Raw genomic sequence first — 25,389 nt, forward strand, 5'->3', positions numbered from 1 at the left:
AAAATCATGCTAGTCGTCATTCTAGTAGAGCTGTCCCAAACGACTAATTTCCTCCTGATTAGTCAGCCGACTATTTTTACGATTAGTCGACTAATTTAATAATTTTTTTATTTTTTTACTACTTTAATAATGAAATTTTTGTTGAAGCTTATTAATTCACAAAAAACATTTTGGAACACCTAAATTCTTTATTAACGTATAAATAAATAACATATCAATAATGAATCGCAAACAATGAGGTCAAATGCTGCTGGCATTAACTAGTGCAAAAAAAAATGTAAACAGAAACACTGTGACTACACCTTTTTAACAGGAGTCAAAACAATTCTTACTCTTTTTGTGGTATGTCATTGTCTATATTGTTCTAAATGTTAAAATGAATTGCAATGTCCCGGACAACCATTTTCAGAATATTTTGAATTCAGATGATCTTTCTGGTGTGCATTCTGCATTTTGGGGGGGAGGGGAAAAACTGTTCAACTTTTGTTTGTTTTAACCTGAAAATAGATAAAGTAGAGGGCACACTGAAATATTACCACAATTACTTTTAATGAAAGGCACACATACTCACCGCAACAAAAATTAAATATATAGTATTAATTTTATAGTATACTACTATATGTATATACACAATAATACTTTATAATATAAAGTAACTAACATTAGTGCAGTCATGGATTACAGTAAGCAGGCCAGTGCTGTTTCCATATATATATTTTTTTATTATATTATGTATATACAGGATATATGTCTATATTTTCCCCATATGGGAGCTTCCGTGATCCTAATAAATTTAATAATAATTAAAAAAAATATTTTATTGAATAAAAATGCACGTTGATACGACCCACATAAAGGCACCTTCCATTAAAAAAAAATCATGAGAAAGTTGTATGGATTTACAATCTGCTAGCTTGTTGTTTCTTGTTGTCTTCGAACAGTCGAGTGACGGCGTTTCAAGTGTTCGTTCCTAGCCGACGTGCCACCGTGGTATGCGAGCTCAGCTTAGCAAAGAGTACACACAGTGGCACCCTCCATATTTTCCTTGAAATAATTCCAGGCTCTGGCTATTCTGGTCCGCTTTTTTGGCTTTATGCGGCTTTCACGTGTTACCAATTTTGCCCTTTTTGGTAATTGGCGGTGTTTTCAACTCCTCACCGTAGTGAGGATTGAACCTGCGATTCACTTGGCTCGTTGTCGTCAGTTCGTCTGATTTCCTCCTCAGGAAGGCGGCGTGCATAAAAACACCGAGAGGCGTCGGATGGCTATATGGATACTATTATTGACCAAAACAAAAACGTGGGGGATGCCAACTCGGCGCTACCCGTGCACTTTCCCAACTCACCGATCTCGCTCCTTCTCTCTCGCTCGCCCACTTTCTTCCTCTTTGCTCAATCTGACAATGCCGGTCACATTGAAATAACAGTGGCCCCCTTGGGGGTGCCAGTAACAACCGCCAGCGCCCGCAATTAAAAACTTTATCCGCATGTGATTATTATTATTATTTTTAACCCGTCATTACCCGTCGACGCATTTACATCATCGATGACGACGACAGCATTGACTAGTCTGGACAGCTCTACATTCTAGCTTAGCTTGCTAGCTAGCACAGCTAGCACAGTCATCACCCCAGTGTGCATTACGCACGTAAAACATGCCGCTCTTCGTAGGTTAAAACATGTACTAAATTTTATAGATTTTTTAATCAATGGCAATAATATTTGTGTTTCTAATATATTTTCGTAATAGAGATAAACTTTGACTAATTAGAGCCAACAAGTCTTTAAGTCCGAGGTTCCCTTTAAGTGGCAATTTGGAATAGCTGTCCACTGTAGTGACCAGTGTCCCTGAGAGGGTTGATATTGCGGCCTACTTGACCCAAAATTTGATATCCCTCACAAGGTCTTCATGGGCTTAAGTTCACAAATGACAGAAAATATTCACTCGCACTATACAGGGTTAAATGACGGACATGCAAAGACTGCGAGTTAATGATCGCCGCTAACCGGCTGTGTTCTCAAGCTTGAAGAGATTTTGCCAATCGCTAGGATGCTTGGCGCCTCCCAAACTATCTGGTTGCCAGGGTAATCCTTTGCCGTGTTATGGGAAATGCAGTCCTAGACGACCGCGTTGCTGCTCAGTTGCATCTTGCGGCAAGCATGCAGCTTTTAGCATGCTGGAATCGACTTCCTGGGACCACTTTGGATGGCCACCTGAGAATATTTCAGATCTCAAGTTAAGAAAGAAAGCAATTCCTCTTCTTGTCGTCCTCAGAGCTCCTTCAACGTGGCGGTGTTGAACGTCGGGGCGCCCGCCGCCGGGATGAACGCCGCCGTGCGCTCCGCCGTCCGGGTGGGAATCACTGAAGGCCACAAAATGTTTGCAGTGAGCGACGGATTCGAGGGATTCTATAAGGGTCAGGTGAGACCAGAAGGAGACCCTGGAGTTGTTTTCTAGTTTAACCACTTCAAAATGTTAGCTTTGAACCAGTGTTGTTGATTTTGAAAGCTCATGGGGGCATTTGGGGCATTCTCAGGTCACATCCTGCACAGTTTGGGTCACTTCCAAATGATTCTAGGGAATTTGCGGGTCACTTCTTGTTAATTTTGGGACATATCTGGGTCACTTCCTGTTTTTTGGAGGGCATTTGTGGGTCACTTTTTTATTTTGGCCACTTTTTCTTTATTTTGGGGCATTCTCAGGTCACGTCCTGCCCATTTTGATCATTTCTAGGTAATTCTAGGGAATTTCCGGGTCACTCCTTGATGGTTGGTCACTTCCTGTTGATTTTGGGACATTTCTGGGTAACTTCCTGTTTTTTGGAGGCACCTGTGGGTCACTTTCAGTTTATTTTGGCCACTATTTCATAATTTTGGGTGATTCTCAGGTAATTTCCTGCACGTTTTGATCATTACTAGTTGATTCTAGGGAAATTTCGGGTCACTCCCTGATAGTTGGTCACTTCCTGTTAATTTTGGGACATTTCCGGGTCGCTTCCTGTTGTTTTGGGGGCACTTACGGGCCATTTTCAGTTTATTTTGTCCACTTTTTCATGATTTTGGGGCATTGTCAGGTCACGTCCTGCACATTTTGGTAATTTCCAGTTGATTCGTTGCACAATTTGGGTAACTTGCAAATGATTTTAGGGAAATTCCGGGTCACTCCCTGATAATTGGTCACTTCCTGTTAATTTTAGGACAATTCTGGGTCACTTCATGTTGTTTTCGGGGACCCGCTTGTGGTTCATCTTCAGTTTATTTTGGCCACTTTTTCATGATTTTGGGGCATTCTCAGGTCACATCCTGCACAGTTTAGGTCACTTCCAAATTATTCTAGGGAATTTGCTTGTCATTCCCTGTTAATTTATGGGACATTTCTGGGTTACTTCCTGTTTTTTGGGGGGCATTTGTGGGTCACATTCAGTTTATTTTGGCCACTTTTCCGTAATTTTGGGTCATTCTCAGGTCACGTCCTGCACATTTGGATAATTTCCAGTTGATTCGTTGCACAATTTGGGTAACTTCCAAATGATTCTAGGGAATTTCTGGGCCACTCCCTGATAATTAGTGACTTCTTGTTGATTTTGGGACAATTCTGGGTCTCTTCATGTTGTTTTGGGGCCACTTGTCGGTCATTTTCAGTTTATTTTGGCCACTTTTTCATAATTTTGGGGCATTCTCAGGTCATATCCTGCACAGTTTGGGTCACTTCCAAATAATTCTAGGGAATTTGCGGGTCACTTCTTGTTAATTTTGGGACATATCTGGGTCACTTCCTGTTTTTTGGGGGTGCATTTGTGGGTCACTTTCAGTTTATTTTGGCCACTTTTTCATAATTTTGGGGCATTCTCACGTCACATGTTGGACATTTTAGGTCAGTTGATTCTAGGGATTTTGCGGGTCACTTCCCGTTGTTTTTGGGGTTTCTTCCATTAGATTTCGGGCCACTTTTTTATTTAAAATTTTGTAGTAGTTATATATTATTTTGTGGTACTCCCATGTCACATCCTGCACATTTTGGATCATTCCTTGGGGGTTCTTGGGAATTTCTCAGTCACTGCCTGATGATTGGTCAATTTAGGGAATTTTAGGTTATATATAATAGGTTATTTTTTTGTTGATTTCACTTGGGGACATGTTTGAAGACTTGCAAAAATGCGACTCTGGTGGGACTCGAACCCACAACCTTTGAATTGCTTTGTTGGCAACAACTTAGAAGTCCAATGCGCTATCCATTGCGCCACAGAGCCTGTAGGCTGCAGCTGTCCATTTCAGACAAAAGAGAGCATTCAGAGCTAGTCTGTAGTAGGCATTTACAGGTCACTTCCTGTATATTTTGAGGCACTTCCTATTCTTTTGGGGACATTTTCCTTTTCAGTAACACAAAGTCAATAGGAAGTGACCCGTAAATGCCCCAAAATCAACAGGAAGTGACCCTTAAATGCCCCCAAACGAAAAGGAATTAACCAAAAACCAACAGGAATTGACGTGATATGCCCAAAAGGGCATTTACATGTGACTTCCTGTTGATTTCGAGTCACTTCCTTTTCACTAACCCAAAATTTTGAGGCATTTCACGTCACGTCCTCCACATTTTGATAATTTCCAATTGATTCTAGGGAATTTCCGGGGTCACTCCCTGATGACTGGTCACTTCCTGTTGCTTTTGGGACTTTTCCGGGTCACTTTCTGTTGCTTTGGGGGCATTTTTGGGTCATTTTCTGTTTATTTTGGCCACTTTTTCATAATTTTGGGGTATTCTCAGGCCACATCCTGTACAGTTTCGGTCAGTTCCAGTAGATTCTAAGGAATTTGCGGGTCACTTCCTGTTGATTTTTGGAACATTTCCGCATCACTTCCTTTTGTTTTTGGGCACTCGTGGGTCACTTTCTGTTTATTTTGGCCACTTTTTCACAGTTTTGGGGCATTATCAGACATCCTGCACATTTTGGGTCAGTTCCAGTTGAATCTTGAGAATTCCCGGGTCACTCCCTGATGACTGGTCACTTCCTGTTGATTTTGGTACATTTCAGGGTCCCTTTCAGTTTATTTTGGCCACTTTTTCATAATGTTGGGTCATTCTCAGGTCACATCCTGCACAATTTGGGTCACTTTCAGATGATTCTAGGGAACTTGCTGGTCACTTCCTGTTGTTTTTTGGGACATTCCTGGGTCAGTTCCTGTTTTTTTGGCGGGGACACTTTCAATTTATCTCGGCCACTTTTTCATAATTTTGGGTCATTCACATGTCCTGCACATTTTGATCAATTCTAGTTGATTCTAGGGAATTTCCGGGTAACTCCCTGATGATTGGTCACTTCCTGTTGATTATTGGACATTTCCAGGTCACTTCCTGTTGTTTTGGGGCCACATACCGTTTATTTTGGCCACTTTTTAATAATTTTGGTGCATTCTCAGGCCATTATTGGATAAGTTTCAGTTGACTCTAGGGCACAGGTGTCAAACCGATTCCAGAAAGGGCCTAGTGGGTGCTGGATTTTGTTCCAACCGATAACGCGCAGAGAGTTTAACCAATGAACTTCCTGCTGAAACAAGCAGCACCTGACAAACTTTACTGATTACACATGTAAAAGACCTAATTGGTGAAAAGGTGTCCTCTTCATTGGTTGGAAAGCAAACCTGCACCCACTAGGCCCTTTCCGGAATCAGTTTGACATCTAGGGGATTTGCGGTTCACTTCATGTTGATTTATTTTTAGGGTCACTTAATGTTGTTTTTGTGGGCCACTTTTTTAAATACAAGTTTATGGCATTCCCAGGTCACAACCTGTCATTTCCAGTTAGGGAATGGGTCACTCCCTGATTATTGGGCACTTTAGGGAATTCAGAGGTTTCTACATGTTGATTTCATTTGAGGACATGTTGAAGACTTGCAAGAGTGTGACTCTGGTGGGACTCGAACCCACAACCTTTGAATTGCTTCTTTGGGAGTATCTTAGAAGTCCAATGCGCTGTCCATTGCGCCACAGAGCCTGACAGATAGTGTCGTCAATGGCACTGAAAACAGAAAATTCTCAGCCAGTCTTTGTGAGGCATTAGCAGGTCACTTTCTATTCATTTGGGGACATTCTTCCTTTCCAGTAACCCAAAATTTGCGGGATGTCACCTGTAAAAGCCACGAAATCAGCCGGAAGTGACCTGTAAATGCCTCAAAACCAACATGAAGTGACCCGCAAATGCCCCAAAAGGAGAAGGAAGTGACTGAAAATCAACAGGAAATGACGTCAAATGCCCCAAATTAACATTAGCTACCACTAAGGGCTGTAGACTTAGGGTTAGGTGAGTTTAGGGTTAGTTGTGGAATCTCTCTCGATAACATTCTCTGGTTCATCCATCGACTGGCCGGTTAAGTAATGTTAAAGGATGGCTCGGGCATGTGCCCGTCACCAAAAATTCTTTCTCCTTATTACATCTAGAATGGGACGTCCCTGTCCATTAATACCAAGCAGTATCCATTATATGGAGTTGATGTTATTAAACTAGGCGGTCTCCCTTGTTGTGGTCTATTTATTCTGATATTCCCTGTCCCGTTTAGTTTTTAGCAACCGCCATCTTGTGGATAAATTGAATATTACATTTTTGACTATTTTAATTTTCGTAATTCCATAATAATCCCACAACTGGAATAGTTTAATTCCCTGGGGTTGGAGTTAGTGTAAGGAAAAAGGGTAGGGGTTCAATATTTTTGTTACTATCTTCTATTTTCCATACCCCAACGGTTATGATTAGGCGTGGGTTCCACTATCCGCACTGTTCCCCAAGGCTTAAGGTTAGAGACTGGTTTCACTATTCGCATGGGGTTAGGGTTAGGTCAGTATAAAATAAAAGTCATCCCCCGCAAAGGGGTGACAAAGCACGGGCAACAGGAACATCCATCGACTTCAAATAAAACTTCCCCCTTTCTAATAAATACTCTTAAAAAAGCTCTTGATACAATAAAGAATTCCTAGCCCAAAAGGTTAGGGTTAGAGTTTAGGGTTAGGTTAGGGTTTAGGGGTCTATGGTTAGGTAGGGGACTTGGCCCTTCCCTCTCCCGGAGGGCGAGAAATAGGGTTTAGGGTTAGGTTAGGGTTTAGGGGTCTATGGTTAGGTAGGGGACTTGGCCCTTCCCTCTCCCGGAGGGCGAGAAATAGGGTTTAGGGTTAGGTTAGGATTTGGATTGGGTTAGGATATAAGTATAACACCATTTAACATTCACTTATCTGTTTGGTTAATCCTCTTTGGGCCCACCTCCACTAATTAGAATCAAATATATGAATATTTGTGATTAAAAATTGGTGCTCTCCCGTGTTATGGTCCATTTAAACTATTATATACTATCCTGGTTAATGGTTAGGGTTTAGGTACAAATGTTCATTCGCTGCCAACCTCCTATTTCAAACGAATTGGACATCCACTAGTGATAAACTCGTTCCAATTAACAGCAGACCTAGCAAACCCTGATGAAAATAGTTTGTTTTTCTGTTTACTAGCTGTTTTGTAGAATGTCCTAGAATGATTTCCTGACCCATGTATCGATAATCGATCATTTTAAAAAGGGGGACCGGAGGGTGTGTTCCAATTATAGAGTGATCACACTCCTCAGTCTCCCCGGTAAATTCTATTCAGGGGTGCTGGAGGGGAGGGTCCGTCGGGAAGTCGAATCTCGGATTCAGGAGGAGCAGTGTGGTTTTCGTCCCGGTCGTGGAACAGTGGACCAGCTCTACACCCTGGGCAGGGTCCTTGAGGGTGCATGGGAGTTCGCCCAACCAGTCTACATGTGTTTTGTGGATTTGGAGAAGGCGTTCGACCGTGTGCCTAGGGGAGTCCTGTGGAGGGTGCTCCGGGAGTACGGGGTACCGAGCCCCTTGGTAAGGGATGTTCGGTCCCTGTACGACCGGTGTCAGATTCTGGTCCGCATTGCCGGCAGTAAGTCGAATTCGTTCCCAGTGAGGATTGGACTCCGCCAAGGCTGCCCTTTGTCACCGATTCTGTTCATAATTTTTATGGACAGAATTTCTAGGTGCAGCCGAAGCGTTGAGGGTGTCCGGTTTGGTGGCCTCAGCATTGCATCTCTGCTTTTTCCAGATGATGTGGTGCTGTTGGCTTCATCAAGCCGTGACCTCCAACTCTCACTGGGGCGGTTCGCAGCCGAGTGTGAAGCGGTACCTCCAAATCTGAGACCATGGTCCTTAGCCGGAAAAGGGTGGCATGCCCTCTCCGGGTCGGGCATGTGATCCTGCCCCAAGTGGAGGAGTTCAAGTATCTTGGGGTCTTGTTCACGAGTGAGGGTAGGAGGGAGCGGGAGATTGGCAGGCGGGTGCAGCGTCTGCAGTGGTCCGTTGTGGTGAAGAAGGAGATGAGCCAAAAGGCGAAGCTCTCGATTTACCGGTGGAACTACGTTCCTACCCTCACCTATGGTCACGAGCTGTGGGTTGTGACCGAAAGAACAAGATCCCGGATACAAGCGGCCGAAATGAGTTTCCTCCGCAGGGTGTCCGGGCTCTCCCTTAGAGATAGGGTGAGAAGCCCGATCATCTGGGAGGGGCTTGGTGTCGAGCCGCTACTCCTCCGCATTGAGAGGAGCCAGTTGAGGTGGCTCGGGCATCTGGTTCGGATGCCTCCTGGACGCCTCCCTGAAGAGGTGTTCCGGGAATGTCTCATCGGCGGGAGGCCCCGTTGGACACGCTGGAGAGACTATGTCGCTCGGCTGGCCTGGGAACGCCTTGGAATCCCTCCGGAGGAGCTGGCTGAAGTGGCTGGGGAGAGGGAAGTCTGGGCTTCCCTGCTAAAGCTGCTGCCCCGCGACCCGACCCCGGACTAAGCGGAAAATAATGGATGGATGGATGGATGGATGTATTGATAATCATAATAACGGGTCACTTCCTGTATTTGGGGGGCACTTGTGGGTCACTTTCAGTTTATTTTGGCCACTTTTTCATAATTTGGGTCATTCTAAGGTCACATCCTGCACATTTTGGGTCAGATCCAGTTGATTCTAAAGAATCTGCAGGTCACTTCCTGTTTATTTTTGGGACGTTTCTAGGTCACCTCATGTTGTTTTTGGGCTTACTTCCTGTAGATTTCGGGCCACTTTTTTCCCCCCATATAATTTAGTAGTATTGTTGCACATTTTGGGTGATTTTGAGTTGATTCTAAGTAATTTCTGGGTCACTATGTGATTATTGGTCAATTTAGGGAACATACAGGCTACTTCCTGTTGATTTCATTCGGGGACATGCTTGAAGACCAGAAAGAGCTTGACTCTGGTGGGACTCGAACCCACAACCTTTGAATTGCTTCTTTGTAAATAGCTTAGAAGTCCAATGCGCTGTCCATTGCGCCACAGAGCCTGTTATCTACTACTGTCAATGGCACTTGTTGGAGGCAGTCTTTCAGGTTCGTTTTCAATTCAGGTAAGACGGGTAGACTGGATTGCTAAATAAAAGCCTGGAGGCAAGAGATCATTACTGCACAGTTTCAATTTCAGAAATTTCTGGGTGCATTCAATCACAGAACAAAAGCTGTGTAGAGAAATGCACACTGAACAGAGAGCTTGGCGCTGCCTATATGCTGTACAGATGAGGAGGTGTATCTGTTTGGTGATTAACTCATCTTACAAAATAGCTCAAAAATAGCAAAACTAACTGTCAGCGGTTTTCTGTGAAAAACAACTCCATTTATGGACATGATTGCATTAGGCAAGATATATACTGACTTCACACTGAAACCAGAGTATTTTCAGCCATTCTTTTTGAGGCAATTACAGGTCACTTTCTATACATTTGGTGACATTCTTCCTTTTCAGTAACCCAAAGTCAACAGGAAATGACCCGTAAATGCCCCAAAGGCTAAGGAATTAACCAAAAATCTACACGAAATAACGTAACATACCAAAAGGGCATTTACAGGTGACTTCCTGTGATTCACTGCCTTTTCAGTAACCCAAAATCAACAGGATATCACCTGTAAAAGCCACAAAATCAGCCGGAAGTCACCTGTAAATGCTCCAAAATCAACAGGAAGTGACCCGTAAATGCCCATAAAGGAAAAGGAAGTAAACGAAAACCAACAGGAAATGACATGAAAATCCCCCAAATTCCAGTTCAAACAGCTTGGACGTCTACTGATTAGGGTTAGGGCTAACATTTACTGGTGATAAACCCATTCCAATTAACAGCAGACCCAGCAAACCCTGATGAAAATACCTTGTTTTTCTGTTTACTAGCTGTTTTGTAGAATATCCTAGAATGTTTTCCTAACCCAAGTATCGATAATCACTATAACGGGAGATCGTGAGCTTTGTATCGCAAATCTTATCGTGAGCTACTGAGAGGTTCCCACCCCTAGTTCTAACTGTGACTGACTTTTCTCCCAAAAGTCATCTCCAAGGCAGGATTAGAGATCAATTTAGCATGCTAATGTGTGAGTTAAATAGAACTGGCCATTGCTAAATTAAACCTGATGGAAAGAAACATTCCACACAGGTCAGCGTGACAAATGGCACCAAGCACGAGGTGGAGATAAGCAAGAGAGTGCGGATGCCGACGTGATGTCGTGATGCACCCAAGTTCAACGTTGGCACTTAACGGAATATAGCATCAGCGCTTAAGGTGTGACAAAATATCAAAATGGTGATGTATTGTGACACTTTGTATCCTAAAAGGTTATCAATATGCTCCTAACAAGAATCGGTACAGTGGGGCAAATAAGTATTTAGTCAACCACTAATTGTGCAAGTTCTCCCACTAGAAAATATTAGAGAGGCCTGTAATTGTCAACATGGGTAAACCTCAACCGCGAGAGACAGAATGTGGAAAAAAAAAACAGAAAATCACATTTTTTGATTTTTAAATTGATTTGCAAATCATGGTGGGATATAAGTATTTGGTCAATACCAAAAGTTCATCTCAATACTTTGTAATGTACCCTTTGTTGGCAATAATGGAGGACAATGCAGATCTCCTCTAGAGCAGTGACGTTTTGGGGCTGTCGTTGGGCAACACGGACTTTCAACTCCCTCCACAGATTTTCTATGGGGTTGAGATCTGGAGACTGGCTAGGCCACTCCAGGACCTTGAAATACTTCTTATGAAGCCACTCTTTTGTTGCCCTGGCTGTGTGTTTGGGATCATTGTCATGCTGAAAGACCCAGCTACGTCTCATCTTCAATGCCCTTGCTGATGGAAGCAGATTTTCACTCAAAATCTCTCGATACATGGACCCATTCATTGTCTCCTTTACGCAGATCAGTCATCCTAGTCCCTTTGCAGAAAAATAGCCCCAAAGCATGATGTTTCCACCCCCATGCTTCACAGTGGGTATGGTGTTCTTCAGATGCAATTCAGTATTCTTTCTCCTCCGCCCACGAGAACCTGTGTTTCTACCAAAAAGTTCTATTTTGGTTTCATCTGACCATAATACATTCTCCCAGTCCTCTTCTGGATCATCCAAATGTTCTCTAGCGAACCGCAGACGGGCCTGGACGTGTACTTTCTTTAGCAGGGGGACACGTCTGGCAGTGCACGATTTGAGCCCCTGCCGGCGCATTGGGTTACTGATAGTAGCCTTTGTTACTGTGGTCCAAGCTCTATGTACGTAGTTCATTCACTAGGTCCCCGTGTGGTTCTGGGATTTTTGCTCACCGTTCTTATTATCATTTTGATGCTACGGGGTGAGATCTTGCATGGAGCCCCAGATCAAGGGAGATTATCAGTGGTCTTGTATGTCTTCCATTTTCTAATAATTGCTCCCACAGTTGATTTCTTTACACCAAGCGTTTTACCTATTAAAGATTCAGTCTTCCCAGCCTGGTGCAGGTATACAATTTTGTCTCTGGTGTCCTTCGGCAGCTCTTTGGTCTTGGCCATAGTGGAGTTTGGAGTGTGACTGACTGAGGTTGTGGAAAGGTGTCTTTTATACCGATAATCAATTAAAACAGGTGCCGTTAATAGAGGTAACGAGTGGAGCCTCGTTAGACCTCGTTAGAAGAAGTTAGACCTGTTTGACAGCCAGAAATCTTGCTTGTTTGTAGGTGACCAAATACTTATTTTCCACTCTAATTTGCAAATAAATTATTTAAAAATCAAGCAATGTGATTTTCTGTTTTTTTCCCCCACATTCTGTCTCTCATGGTTGAGGTTTACCAATGTTGACAATTACAGGCCTCTGTAATCTTTTCAAGTGGAAGAACTTGCACAGTTGGTGGTTGACTAAATATTTATTTTCCCCACTGTATATCTTTCTAAAAAGGTGTCGCGGTCTAAAAAGGAACCATTAATTTGTTAGCAAAATCTTTCACAGGAATAGTGTCTCTGTTAACTCAATGGCTGCCATTGAGAACCATAGACGTCCAATCAGTTTGAAGTGGGAGGGATGGCAGCGAAAGAACGATCTGGCCTGTTTTCCGATCACGTACTCTGATCAGGGACATCCCTAGTTTCTGTAGATAGATTGATTGGTTATTATCTTGTGCTATTTTCGCTTTGATAATCAGATCAAGGAGATCAAGTGGGGCGACGTCGGAGGCTGGACGGGTCAAGGCGGCTCACTACTTGGCACAAAAAGGTACATTATAAATAGAACTCCACTTTTCGTATGGCATTAATATTTTTGGGTGATTTTATGGTTTCTATTCAATTTTGTACACACAAATTCGCCCCATCTTAACTGATTTGAGTTAAGCACTAATAATGTTTTCACTGTAATCTGAGTCATTTGTCACATTCTGTCATAGAACGCTTCCCGGTAAACATTTGGACAAGATCGCCGAGCAGATGAGGATCCACAACATCAACGCGCTGCTCGTCATAGGCGGATTTGAGGTAACTCAAACCCTTTGGAAATACTCATTAGTAGTATTCATGAAGTTTCTTGCGCATAGCTAGTGGTAAGGATAAAAATGTTTGGTTTGTTATGTACAGTGGTATGAAAATCTATCTGAACCTTTTGGAATTTCTCACATTTTTGCATAAAATCACCATCAAATTTGATCCGATTTTTGTCAAAATCACACAGATGAAAAAATTGTGTCTGCTTTAACTAAAACCACCCAAACATTTATAGGTTTTCATATTTTAATGAGGATAGCATGCAAACAATGACAGAAGGGTGAAAAATAAGTAAGTGAAGTTGACTTAAAGAGCAATTGAAAACCATTTTTACCAAACAATTTAAGTCAGGTGTGTTCCCAATCACTGATGAGTGGTTTAAAGCTGCCCTGCCCACTATAAAACACACACCTGATAAGAATTGTCTTGATGAGAAGCATTGTCTTATGTGCATCATGGCTCTGTCAAAAGAGCTGTCTAAGGACCTGCGATCAAGGATTGTTGATTTCTATGAAACTGGGAAAGGATATACAACCATCTCTAAAAGTCTGGATTTTCATCAATTGACAGTCAAAGAAGTTGTCTACAAATGAAGCGAGTTTGGCACTGTTGCTTCTCACCAAGGCTGACGCCAAGAGTTCAGCGCAGAATACTCAGAGAAGTAAAAAAAAACCCTAGAGTGTCTGCCAAAGACTTACAGAAATCACTGTCACAGTCCTGATCGATGTGCCAGACTGATCTGCAGCTACAGGAAGCGTCTGGTTGAAGTTATTGCTGCCAAAGGGAGGCCACAAAATATTAAATGTGATGGTCCACTTATTTATTTTTCCCCTTCCGTCATTGTTTGCATATTATCCTCATTAAAAAATGGAAACCTATAAATGTTTGGGTGGTTTTAGTTAAAGCAGGCACTGTTTCTTCATCTGTGTGATTTTGACAAAGATCAGCTCACATTTGATGGTGATTTTATGCAGAAATGTGAGAAATTTCAAAAGGTTCAGATACTTTTTCATATCACTGTACAAAAACTTTGTTGTTGTTGTTTGTCTTGTACGCATAATGAAACGTTGTCATTTTTAAATGTTCACATTGTTGATGTCCATCACACGTCATTTTCAGTTTTACAGCCGAGTTCTTTAAATTCAGGTATACATTTATGCTAGCGTCAGGGTTTGAAAGTTAGGAATAGGGAAGCAAAGTTAGTTTGTGACATTATTGTTATCGTGAGGTACCAATAGGTTCCCACCACTAGTTAGAAGATGAAGAAAGTCCTGATTTCTGGAGTAATTTTACCGTTAAAGCCGGAAATATTACTGTTCTGTTCACACTTTTCTTGCTAATACAACTGAAACATTAGCGTTCACTGCATTGCTAACAGCGCTTAGGTGCCTACACACTAACATTAAATAGTCATTTTTCAAAACTAGATAAAGCATTGCAAATACAGGTCGTCCCCGGGTTACGACGGATTCGACTTACGTGATTGCGACCTCACGACGCCGGAGTCTCTTCCGCCATTTTGTCTCTTGTCGTTTTTTTGTTGTTATTGTTTTTAACTGCGTAAACAGCATTATATTGTACCACAATGTCTCTTATGTTTAACTTTATTACAATAATCGTCTGATAATAAGCCATTGGGCGCCGTTTGTAAAGCATTATATGCTGAAAATTACGACATTTTCTCACATTTAGCGCCACCCAGTGTTTAAATTTTTTTTTTTTTTTTGGCACATTTACAACGCTATTTAGCAACTTAAATATTTATTTTTTAATAAGAAATTTTAGACCTGACTGTTTAAATCCAGAACTAAATATTTAATTTAAATCATAAATTTATATCCTATATCCTAAATGTTAAATCTGGAAACGGTTGGAACTAAATATTTAGCTTAATATGCAAATTCACGTGACTGGAGACCGGAAGTAACAAAATAAAAGCTGGAGCAGCTCAGACTGTCTGTTTACGTTGATTAAAAATGAATAAAACCTACTCAACGGTGGCAGTCGGTCGGCTCTTGGACATGAGTCATTGTGATTATAACAATATATAGCTAAAATACACATTTAGGGGAAACTATTGAAAGAGTATTTTGTGTGCGCCAGCTTTTATTTTGTTACTTCCGGTCTTCAATCATTTGAATTTGCATATTAAGCTAAATATTTAGTTCCAACCGTTTCCAGATTTAACATTCAGGATGCAGGACATAAATTTAAGATTTAAATTAAATATTTAGTTCTGGATTTAAACAACCATGTCCAAAACTTTATTTAAAAATAAATATTTAAGTTGCTAAATAATGTTTTAATGTGCAAAAAAAGTGACTCTAAAAATTTGACACCACATTTTAAACACTGTGTGGCGCTAAATGTGGGAAAATGTCGCAATTTTCAGCATGTGCTGCTTTACAAACGGCGCCCCATAATAAGCCGCTATTTTTTTTCCCCTTATTTTGAATCATTCGGTTTATAGTCCAGTGCGGCTTATTTGTTGATTTGTCTGGGTTAGTAAGAAACGATTTATTTGACAGTGGCGTCATAAGAGTGTCATAAGACCGTCATAATTATGACATGACACTGTCATGAGCACTAATAAATGCTTATTACAGATGTCAAATATCATAACCAGCAAATAATTAAACAATCGGAACAGTAAATAAATAAATAATTAGCACTAAACATGAATTTTGATTGTTGTTTACATCTGTAGCGCTGCAATGCATGTTAGGAGGCATGTTGGATGACAACAGTGTTGACAACAGGTGGCAGCAGAGGTTAGTTAGCTCCCCCAAGCGAGCAGTGTGGACGAAATGAATCTTCATGAAGCAATGAAGTTTTGAAGTTTCAAAGCTTCATGGTGTTTCATTCTGTCTTATGACAGTCTTATGATGCCGTTGTCAAATAAAGTGTTACCGGTTAATATATTTTGGTGTAAATATCCCATAATACAGTGAGGAAAGCTGCGGCTTATCTATGAACAAATGTCCTTTTTGTGTCAAATTTGGTGGGTGGCGGCTTATAGTCCAAAAATTACGGTAATTTGACGTGTTCCGTCCTCACTAAACGGGAAGTTGTTCAGATTGACCATCAGCAAACAAGGCAATTGTGTTTTTTAAGCTTTTTCCTTCCTTCACTTTTGACAATTGTTAAAGCTGTAGCACCCTTATGTACACCTATGTTCAAAACTACACACATTTTAACAATAAAACACCTGACATAAAACAATTGGTGTTCAAACGTCCATCTCGTCTGATCGAAATGTAAATTTAGTAGATTGAATTAGCCTAATTTGCCTAGCAAAAGTCTGCTAGCTTAAATGCTATGAATGCTAATGTGTGTACAATTTTTGTAGCAAATCGCTCACACGTAACTTCACAAACTGCAGCTCTAAACTTATCGTAAACACAAATGCATACACAAACATACAGTGGGGCAAAGAAGTATTTAGTCAACCACCAATAGTGCAAGTTCTCCTACTTGAAAAGATTAGAGAGGGCTGTAATTGTCAACATGGGTAAACCTCAACCATGAGAGGCAGAATGTGGAGAAAAAAAAATAGAAAATCACATTGTTTGATTTAAAAAAAAAAATCCAAATTAGAGTGGAAAATAAATATTTGGTCACCTTCAAACAAGCAAGATTTCTGGCTGTCAAAGAGGTCTGACTTCTTCTAACAAGGTCTAACGAGGCTCCACTCGTTACCTGTATTAATGGCACCTGTTTTAACTCAATATCGGTATAAAAAGACACCTGTCCACAATCTCAGTCAGTCACACTCCAAACTCCACTATGGCCAAGACCAAAGAGCTGTTGAAGGACACCAGAGACAAAATTGTCGACCTGGGAAGACAGAATCTGCAATAGGTATAATTCTTGGTGTAAAGAAATCCATTGTGGGAGCAATTATGAGAAAATGGAAGACATACAAAACCAATGATAATCTCCCTTGATCTGGGGCTCCATGCAAAACCGTGGCGTCAAAATGATAACAAGAACGGTGAGCAAAAATCCCAGAACCACATGGGGGGACCTAGTGAATGACCTACAGAGAGCTGGGACCTTAGTAACAAAGGCTACTATCAGTAACACAATGCGCCGCCAGGGACTCAAATCCTGCACTGCCAGACGTGTCCCCCTGCTGGAGAAAGTACATTTCCAGGCCCGTCTGCAGTTTGTTAGAGAGCATTTGGATGATCCAGAAGAGGATTGGGAGAACGTGTTATGGTTAGATGAAACCAAAATATAACTTTTTGGTTGAAACACAGGTTCTTGTGTTTGAAAGAGAAAGAATATTGAATTGCATCCGAAGAACACCATACCCACTGTGAAGCATGGGGGTGGAAACATCATGCGTTGGGGCTGTTTTTCTACAAAGGGTCCAGGACGACTGATCTGTGTAAAGGAAAGAATGAATGGGGCCATGTATCGAGAGATTTTGAGTGAAAATCTCCTTCCATCAGCAAGGGCATTGAAGATGAGACGTGGCTGCGTCTTTCAGCATGACAATGATTCAAACACGCAGCCAGGGCAACAAAGGAGTGGCTTCGTAAGAAGCATTTCAAGGTCCTGGAGTGGCCTAGCCAGTCTCCAGATCTTAACCCATAGAAAATCTGTAGAGGGAGTGGAAAGTCCGTGTTGCCCAACGACAGTCCCAAAACATCACTGCTCTAGAGGAGATTTGCATGGAGGAATGGGCCAAAATACCAGCAACAGTGTGTGAAAAGCTTGTGAAGAGTTACAGAAAACGTTTGGCCTCCGTTATTGCCAACAAAGGGTACATAACAAAGTATTGAGAGGAACTTTTGGTATTGACCAAATACTTATTTTCCACCATGATTTGCAAATAAATTCTTTAAAATCAAACAATTTGATTTTCTGTTTTTTTTTCCACATTCTGTCTCTCATGGTTGAGGTTTACCCATGTTGACAATTACAGGCCTCTATTATATTTCCAAGTGGGAGAACTTGCACAATTAGTGGTTGACTAAATACTTATTTGCCCCACTGCATATTAGAGAGGGCAGCTGTCCTATATCCATGTTAGATGAGTCTCCTGCTCAGTCATAGAAGCCGGCGCAACAGTCCGGCCATATCCAACACTGCCACCAGAGGGCAGTGTTCGTCCGTCATTAAACAAAATAAAATACTTTTGGACATTTTGGATAGTTATTTTTTAAGGGTTAATTCCGATTTACGAGGAAATTCGGGTTGCGTCGCCAGCGTAGGAACGGAACTCGTTCGTAACCTGGGGACTACCTGCATAAATCATTTCTTATGAAAGTACTGCAATCAATTACTTACAAAAAAACAAAACAACTGCGGACTGTAGCTTATTCATATTCAGTAAAGAAACTTTTGACATGACAGTGGGACTCTAAATGTTTAAAGACTGGCTTACAGTATGAAAGTAGAGTTGCAAGTCAGTCGTAAAATTTAAAGCAAAAGCTAGCAATTTTATTTATAAACAGGGTTTTAAGCTATGGTTAGGTTTTCAAGACAGAAATCTAACATTTTGAGTTCTTTGTGTTTGTGCATTGTGATTGGCTCTCTCCCTTAACTGCAGCCCCAGCAACATTGTTTATTTTTGCCATGAAGCCACTCGTTAGCTTGTTTTTCCTTCATGTTGATGTCTTTTGTGTCATGAACCAAATTAGTAAATGCTAATGTTGTTTAGCTAAGCTTAGCTTATCTGCTTTCTTTGGCTAGTTTATGGATGTTTCTTTCACGTTTTCTTTTGTGTGTACCACAAAATTCTGCGGAAGGCTCATTTATGTGAAACAAATCGACACTATGAGATTTTTCCTATGTTTAAAACCCAACCACCAAGAACTAACTCCTGGAAATAGGGAAAAATTTAGCAAGTTTCATTTAACAAAGTGAACGACAAACTGAATACTTGGAAAGTAGTCCTTCATGTTGACGTCTTTTGTTTCATCAACCAAACTAGCAGATGCTAATGTTGTTTAGCTAAACTTAGCTTATCTGCTATTTCTTTGGCTAGTTTCTGGAATTTTCATTCACGTTTTCTTTCGTGTGTACCACAAAATTCTTCTGAAGGCTCATTTATGTGAAACAGATTGACACTATGAGATTTTCCTTATGTTTAAAACCCGACCACCAATAACTAACTCCTGGAAATAGGGAAAAATTTAGCAAGTTTCATTTAGCAAAGTGAACGACAAACTGAATAATTGGAAAGTAGTCCTTCATGTTGACGTCTTTTGTTTCATGAACCAGACTAGCAGATGCTAATGTTGTTTAGCTAAACTTAGCTTATCTGCTATTTCTTTGGCTGGTTTATGGAATTTTCTTTCACGTTTTCTTTTGTGTGTACCCCAAAATTCTACAAAAGGCTCATTTATGTGAAACAAATTAATACTTTGAGAGTGCGTCCTCATGTTTAAAACGTGGCCAACAAGAAGTGACTGTCGACCAACCTGGAAATTGGGGGAAAGAATTTGCGGGTTTCAGTTCGCAAATTAAAAGACAAACTTCCATTTCCGCTAGAATAGTTTGAAAATAATCCTTCTTGTTGATATATTTTCCGTCACGAGCCAAACTAGTAGATGCTAATGTTGTTTAGCTAAACTTAGTGTATTTGCTATTTCTTTGGCTAGTTTTCTGGAATTTTTCTATGTGTGGGGCCACAAAACTCAAAGGAAGTATTGCTTTGGGAGACGGAAAATAATCTCCAATCGCGATACTGGCCATTTTAAATCACAATATAGTATATTTTTAATTATGAATGAGCCTGAAATCACCGGACACTACGTGTTGTACATGTAAATTGGGCTCGTCAACGGAATTCCGGCTCTGACCGTTGCAGGCCTACATGGGATTACTGGAACTTTCGTCAGCCCGGGACAAATACGCGGAACTGTGCGTGCCCATGGTGATGGTCCCCGCCACGGTGTCCAACAATATACCGGGCTCGGACCTCAGCATCGGTTCCGACACGGCGCTCAACGCCATCACGGACGTAAGTCGTGATGGCCGTGCACGTGCATGTTTGTGTGCGCATGCGTGTGTTGAGTGCACAGCACGACAGCTGCCCTGGTCTGATGACTGAGCGCTCACAACAGATGCTTCAAACCTATTCAGGCAGCTTGGTTTTGAACTCTCGCCTGATTGGTCATCTTCCAGCTTGTATATGAACTGATGTAATTTAACATGTAGAAAACTAATTTGGAAATCAAATCTGGCTGTTTCTTACCATTCCACCGTAGAAAATCAGGGATTGCCCACTTATTGTCAGCAATTCTGGTTGTGACATCCTAACCAGAATTGATGATCATGTCTAGCTTTTTAGCGCTGCGCTAGCTAGTAAATGTTGATAAAACGGTCGCAAGGCAACGACATAATAGAAAGTCTATGGATACCTCAAAAAGTGCCACAAACTGTCATGTACACTGTAGTCCCCAATACGATCAAGTAGCGTTAAGCTAAATTCAGGTAAGTGTGTCGCATGCAGTGGTATGTTGTCGTGACTTTGGCTTGGCTCCTGTGTTGTTTGGGCAACAAAGGCTGCGGGATGAAGGTCGTAGTGGTTTTCCACACAGCGTGTGAGTGAAATGTGACGTTGAAGGACCGGCTAAAACGGGAGCGCGCTTTTATCAGGTCACGTCAGCACTGTAACGTGTTGACAGATAACTAGGCCTTCCATGACAAAACGAGTTATCGACAACTAATGAATAATCAAATGGATTGACAGTCATTTTGATGAATCTTTAAGAGACATTGTTAACCTCAAAACTGTCTATATTGTCTTTTTAAAACCTCTGCATAGTGAAATATTTTGTTTTGACATGAAAAGAAACAATTAATGAGAGCCCGAGTACCAACTGACCCGACAGCCCTTTTGTAATGCAAAGGATTATTTTTTTTTTCATGGCAAATGAAAATGCCATGCTTGAAAACTCACCAAAATTTGCACGTAAATTGGCGTAGATTTCGATAATTTGGCAAACTTGCGAAACAAACGTAACAAAATGGCTCAGTGGGGCCCCCTTGAAATTTTCAAAAGGCCTCTCCTATTAGGTTTTTTTTAAGGTAGAGCGGAGAAATATGGGGAGTCGATACCTTGTAAAAAAAAACTGCACCCATATTCCAGACCTAACAGGAAATAGGGTATTTTGGATTGAATGTGAAATTTATATCTAGTTACAGGTAGCATATCCAATACATTGGCACCGAGGGAGTTAGTTGGATCCTCCTCAAAATTGGTGAGAGTGTTCATGAGACATATCTTAAGTTATGAAAATGGTGAGTTTTCATTCACAGGCCTGACCTGGACTGAGTGCCAAAGTCATCCATTTTTTTGGCAACACGCCAAATTCAGTTAATGACAAATAACTCCCTGATACAAGGTTCAGTCTTTTTCATATCTGGCATGTATAAGAGGTATCCCAGCCTGGACACAACTGCTTTGAAATCTTACCCATTAGGCCTGGGGCCACTTGCTGTAAACAGGAAACGCCAGTTTTTACTAGACAGGCTCCTCCTCCAAGGGGAAAAAAAATCAATTGACCTCAAACCTGCATCAGGGGAGCCTTAAGACTTGTTGCTGTTGACGTGTTCAGGTGCCTGATGAAAAATATTGAGGTTTTGTTGAAGCAGAAGGGTCCACATAGGAAAGTGAAAATGACCGTCGCCATTTTGTCTCGCCACAAATTTTGAACAGTCATAACTTGGCAGACATACAACATATCTGCACTGAACTTCCTTTGTTTGGCGAGAGCCATACCCTGAAGGATCCTTTAGGGGGCATTTGCATCAGCTCTGTATCACCAACTAGTGCAAGCAGAAATTGAGGCCTTAACATGCTCAAAAACTCACCAAAATCTGCACATACATGCAGCTTGGCATAACAGGAATTGGGTATTTTTGGATTGAGTGTGACTTTTTTTAATCGATTTAAAGGGTGCACATTTGAGACCTTGGTGCCTAGGGGGATAGTTGGATCATACCCAAACATGGTGAGACTGTTCATGAGACATATTAGATCTAAAGTTATCAAAATTGTGAGTTTCCATTCGCAGACTTGGTTTGGGCAAGGTGCACCAAATTTCCCGTCTTTGGTGAGAGTCGTACCCTGATGGGTCCTGTAGGGGTCGTTTGCATTAACCCTGCAGCGCCAACTGGTGGCAACAGAAAGTCACTCATCTTACTTGTACATGTCCAGTTCTTTTCAGATTGGTCATTTCAGTTACAAGACCTTTTGTAATACTCAGTTTTAGGCACATGTCCACCTGTGTATTGCCGTGACGACCCTTTGTTCGCCATGAAAAGGAAGTCGATTTCTTCAGGGACTTAGGCAGCTTACAGAGCCACAAAATCTGGCACACTTGGTCAAATTGACCCAGTTCATTTTGGTTCTGGATAAGGACATGGCTGCATAGCTCAGTAGCGCCTCCTCTTTGTAGGACAGTCTTCAATAGGGGATTTTTCTCCTAGGTGTGTGAATATATTTCCCCAAATTAGAGGCAGGTTTCGGGGAGGACTGACATCGAATGAACGAAGGTGTATTGCCCAATTGGAAATCAGCTTACATGTCAAGTGGAGAGAGCCAATACACATAAAGACATGAACACAAAGGCACATTTAGTCATGGCGCTGTCCGAGTGTAACGCGGCACAATGTCCGGCAGGCCTTTGAGTCTGTCCTGCAGCTTTTTGAGGCTCGAGCCCGCTTTGAAGAATTTTGCGTGCCGCTGTGCATGCTGCCTGCCACCATTAGCAACAACGTGCCCGGCACCGACCTCAGCATCGGGGCCGACACTTCCATCAACGCCCTGGTGGAGGTAAGCGGCGTACCCCGCATGCAAACACGCGCTGCTTTTGCACGATTTGTTGGTGCACCGTCCTCTCGTACGGTCACGCGACTGACTTTTGAAATGACTCGTGTGGTCGTCGGCAGACTTGCGACCGCATCAAGCAGTCGGCGAGCGGCACCAAGCGGAGGGTTTTTATCATCGAGACCATGGGGGGCTACTGCGGATACCTGGCCACTGTGGGCGGGCTGGCGGCGGGGGCGGACACCGTCTACATCTACGAGGAACCCTTCGACATCCGAGACCTGCAGGTAAGTGTCCACTTGCTCTTTGGTGAGTCGTTAAATTGAACAATGAAGGAAATCCTTTCATATATTTTATATGATTTGGTAGCAACTGGAGAAATATTTACCAGCTAATTGAAATGTTCATTTTGAACAGGATGGGGCAACTGTTGTGTCACAACACATCGAAAATGATACAAACCAAAACTGAATCGAACAAAAATACCAGTTCCAGTTGAGTTTGAGTTGCTGTCTATTCTTTTGGGCTGCAAACGACCTGAAATGCCCCATAATTAACAGGAGGTGACCCAAAAATGCCCCAAATTAAATGGAAAGTGACTGATTATCATAAGGGGTCATTTTGAGCCATGCTTTGACTGGCCCCTCACCTAGAACCATGGGTGACCCTGCCAGGGGTTTAAAGCCCCAGACAACATAGCTCCTAGGGTCATTGGGATACGCAAACCTCTCCACCATGATAAGGTGATGGCTCACGGAGCAGGTCTGCGGGGACTGTCTAGCAGAATCCCCTGTCAGAAAGAGTTTCAACACCCAACTCAGGCAGAACTTCTGCCTCGTCCCAGAGGAAGTAGGGGACATTGAGTACAAGTGGGCCATGTTCAGTACCTCTAATGTTGAGGCGGCCGATTGGAGCTGTGGCCTTAAGGTAGTTGGTGCCTGTCGTGGCGGCAATCCCCGAACCTGCTGGTGGACACCAGCGGTAAGGGATGCCGTCAAGCTGAAGACTGAGACCTACCGGGCCTTTTTGGCCTGTGGAACTCCGGAGGCAGCTGATAGGTACCAGCTGGCCAAGCGGACTGCAGCTTCGGTGGTCACCGGGGAAAAAACTCGGACACGGAAGGAGATGGCGAGGCCATGGAAAACAACTTCCGGACGGATTCGAGGAAATTCTGGTACACCATTCGGCATCTGAGGTGAGGAAAGCAGTGCACCATTAATACTGCGTATAGTCAAGATAGGGTATGCTGACCTCGACTCTGGACGTCGTAAGTCGGTGGGCAGAATACTTCGAAGACCTCCTCAATTCCACCGACACGCCTACCTTTGAGGGAGCAGAATCTGACGACTCCGAGGTGGGCTCTCCGATCTCTGGGGTTGAAATCACTGAGATGATTGGAAAGCTCCTCGGTGGCAAGACAGTGCCTGTGGATTGGCAGACTCGGGCGGTCCCCCTTTTTAACAAGGGGGACCATAGGTTGTGTTCCAATTATAGAGGGATCACACTTCTCAGCCTCCCTGGTAAAGTCTATCCAGGGGTGCTGGAGAGGAGGGTCCGTCAGGAAGTCGAATCTCGGATTCAGGAGGAGCAGTGTGGTTTTCCTCCCGGCCGTGGAACAGTGGACCAGCTCGACACCCTCGGCAGGGTCCTCTAAGGGTGCATGGGAGTTCACCCAACAGGTCTACATGTGTTTTGTGGATCTGGAGAAGGCGTTCGACCGTGTGCCTCTGGGAGTCCTGTGGGGGGTGCGCCGGGAGTACGAGGTACCGAGCCCCTTGGTGAGGGCTGTTCTGTCACTGTACAACCGGTGTCAGAGTTTGGTCCGCGTTGACGGTAGTAAGTCGAATTCGTTCCCAGTGAGGGTTGACTCCGCCAAGGCTGCCCTTTGTCACCGATTCTGTTCATAATTATTATGGACAGAATTTCTAGGTGCGGCCGAAGTGTTGAGGGGATTCGGTTTGGTGACCTCAGCAATGCATCCCTGCTTTTTGCAGATAATGTGGTGCTGTTGGCTTTATCAGGCCATGACTCACTGTCAGTCGAGTGTGAAGCGGTTGGATGAAGATCAGCACCTCCAAATCTGAGACCATGGTCCTCATACAGAAAAGGGTGGAGTGCATTCTCCGGGTCGGGGATGAGATCCTGCCCCAAGTGGAGGAGTTCAAGTATCTTTGGGTCTGGTTCGCAAGTGAGGGTAGGACGGAGTGGGAGGTCGGAAAGGATCGGTGCAGCGTCTGCAGAAATGCGGACTCTGCACCGTTCCGTAACGGTGAAGAAGTTTCATGATATACCAGTCGATCTACGTTCCTACCCTCACCTTTGGTCACGAGTCGTGGCTCTCCTTTAGAGATAGGGTGAGAAGCTCAGTCACCTGGTAGGGACTCGGCGTCCAGCCGGTACTTCTCCGCATTGAGAGGAGCCAGTTGAGGTGGCCCGGGCATCTGGTTCGGATGCCTCCTGGACACCTCCCCGCAGAGGTGGTCCGGGCATGTCTCACCGGTGGGAAACCCCAGGGACGACCCAGGACACGTTGGAGAGACTGTCTCCCTGCTGTCCTAGGAACGTCTTGGGATTCCGCCAGAGGAGCTGGTTGAAGTGGCTGGGGAGAGGGAAGTCTGGGCTTCCCTTCTAAAGCTGCTGCCCCCGCTACCCCACACCGGATTAAACAGCAGATAATGATGACTGGATGATTGTTGATTGTTGACTGATTGCTTGCTGAGATGACAGTGGGTCAGCCTAGCCTGAAAACAACGCATCCTCGGTGGCCTGCT

The 25,389-nt window shown here is 42.9% G+C and overlaps 1 protein-coding gene and 3 non-coding genes across 6 annotated transcripts in view; 1 reads left to right on the top strand and 3 right to left on the bottom strand.

Annotated features, from left to right (window-relative positions):
• The window catches only part of LOC130930102 (ATP-dependent 6-phosphofructokinase, platelet type-like), a 74,788-nt gene that overhangs the window by 45,663 nt on the left and 3,736 nt on the right, over positions 1-25,389 (top strand). The window contains exons 13-18 of one of the 3 annotated variants that reach the window (XM_057857833.1): positions 2,275-2,421; positions 12,495-12,565; positions 12,735-12,822; positions 19,652-19,804; positions 22,472-22,624; positions 22,741-22,905. In XM_057857833.1, the coding sequence (XP_057713816.1) occupies positions 2,275-2,421; positions 12,495-12,565; positions 12,735-12,822; positions 19,652-19,804; positions 22,472-22,624; positions 22,741-22,905 (777 nt within the window). The remainder of the gene's footprint in view (positions 1-2,274; positions 2,422-12,494; positions 12,566-12,734; positions 12,823-19,651; positions 19,805-22,471; positions 22,625-22,740; positions 22,906-25,389) is intronic. The other 2 variants (XM_057857831.1, XM_057857832.1) reach the window with 2 other exon arrangements.
• trnar-ucu (transfer RNA arginine (anticodon UCU)) lies at positions 4,158-4,249 on the bottom strand. Its single transcript is given in 2 exon segments — positions 4,158-4,193; positions 4,213-4,249. It is a non-coding gene; the product is annotated as a tRNA-Arg (tRNA).
• On the bottom strand, positions 5,901-5,992 carry trnar-ucu (transfer RNA arginine (anticodon UCU)). Its single transcript is given in 2 exon segments — positions 5,901-5,936; positions 5,956-5,992. It is a non-coding gene; the product is annotated as a tRNA-Arg (tRNA).
• Positions 9,260-9,351, bottom strand: trnar-ucu (transfer RNA arginine (anticodon UCU)). Its single transcript is given in 2 exon segments — positions 9,260-9,295; positions 9,315-9,351. It is a non-coding gene; the product is annotated as a tRNA-Arg (tRNA).

The sequence above is a fragment of the Corythoichthys intestinalis genome, chromosome 14 (genome assembly GCF_030265065.1).
Source record: "Corythoichthys intestinalis isolate RoL2023-P3 chromosome 14, ASM3026506v1, whole genome shotgun sequence".
NCBI classification, from domain to species: Eukaryota; Metazoa; Chordata; class Actinopteri; order Syngnathiformes; family Syngnathidae; genus Corythoichthys; species Corythoichthys intestinalis.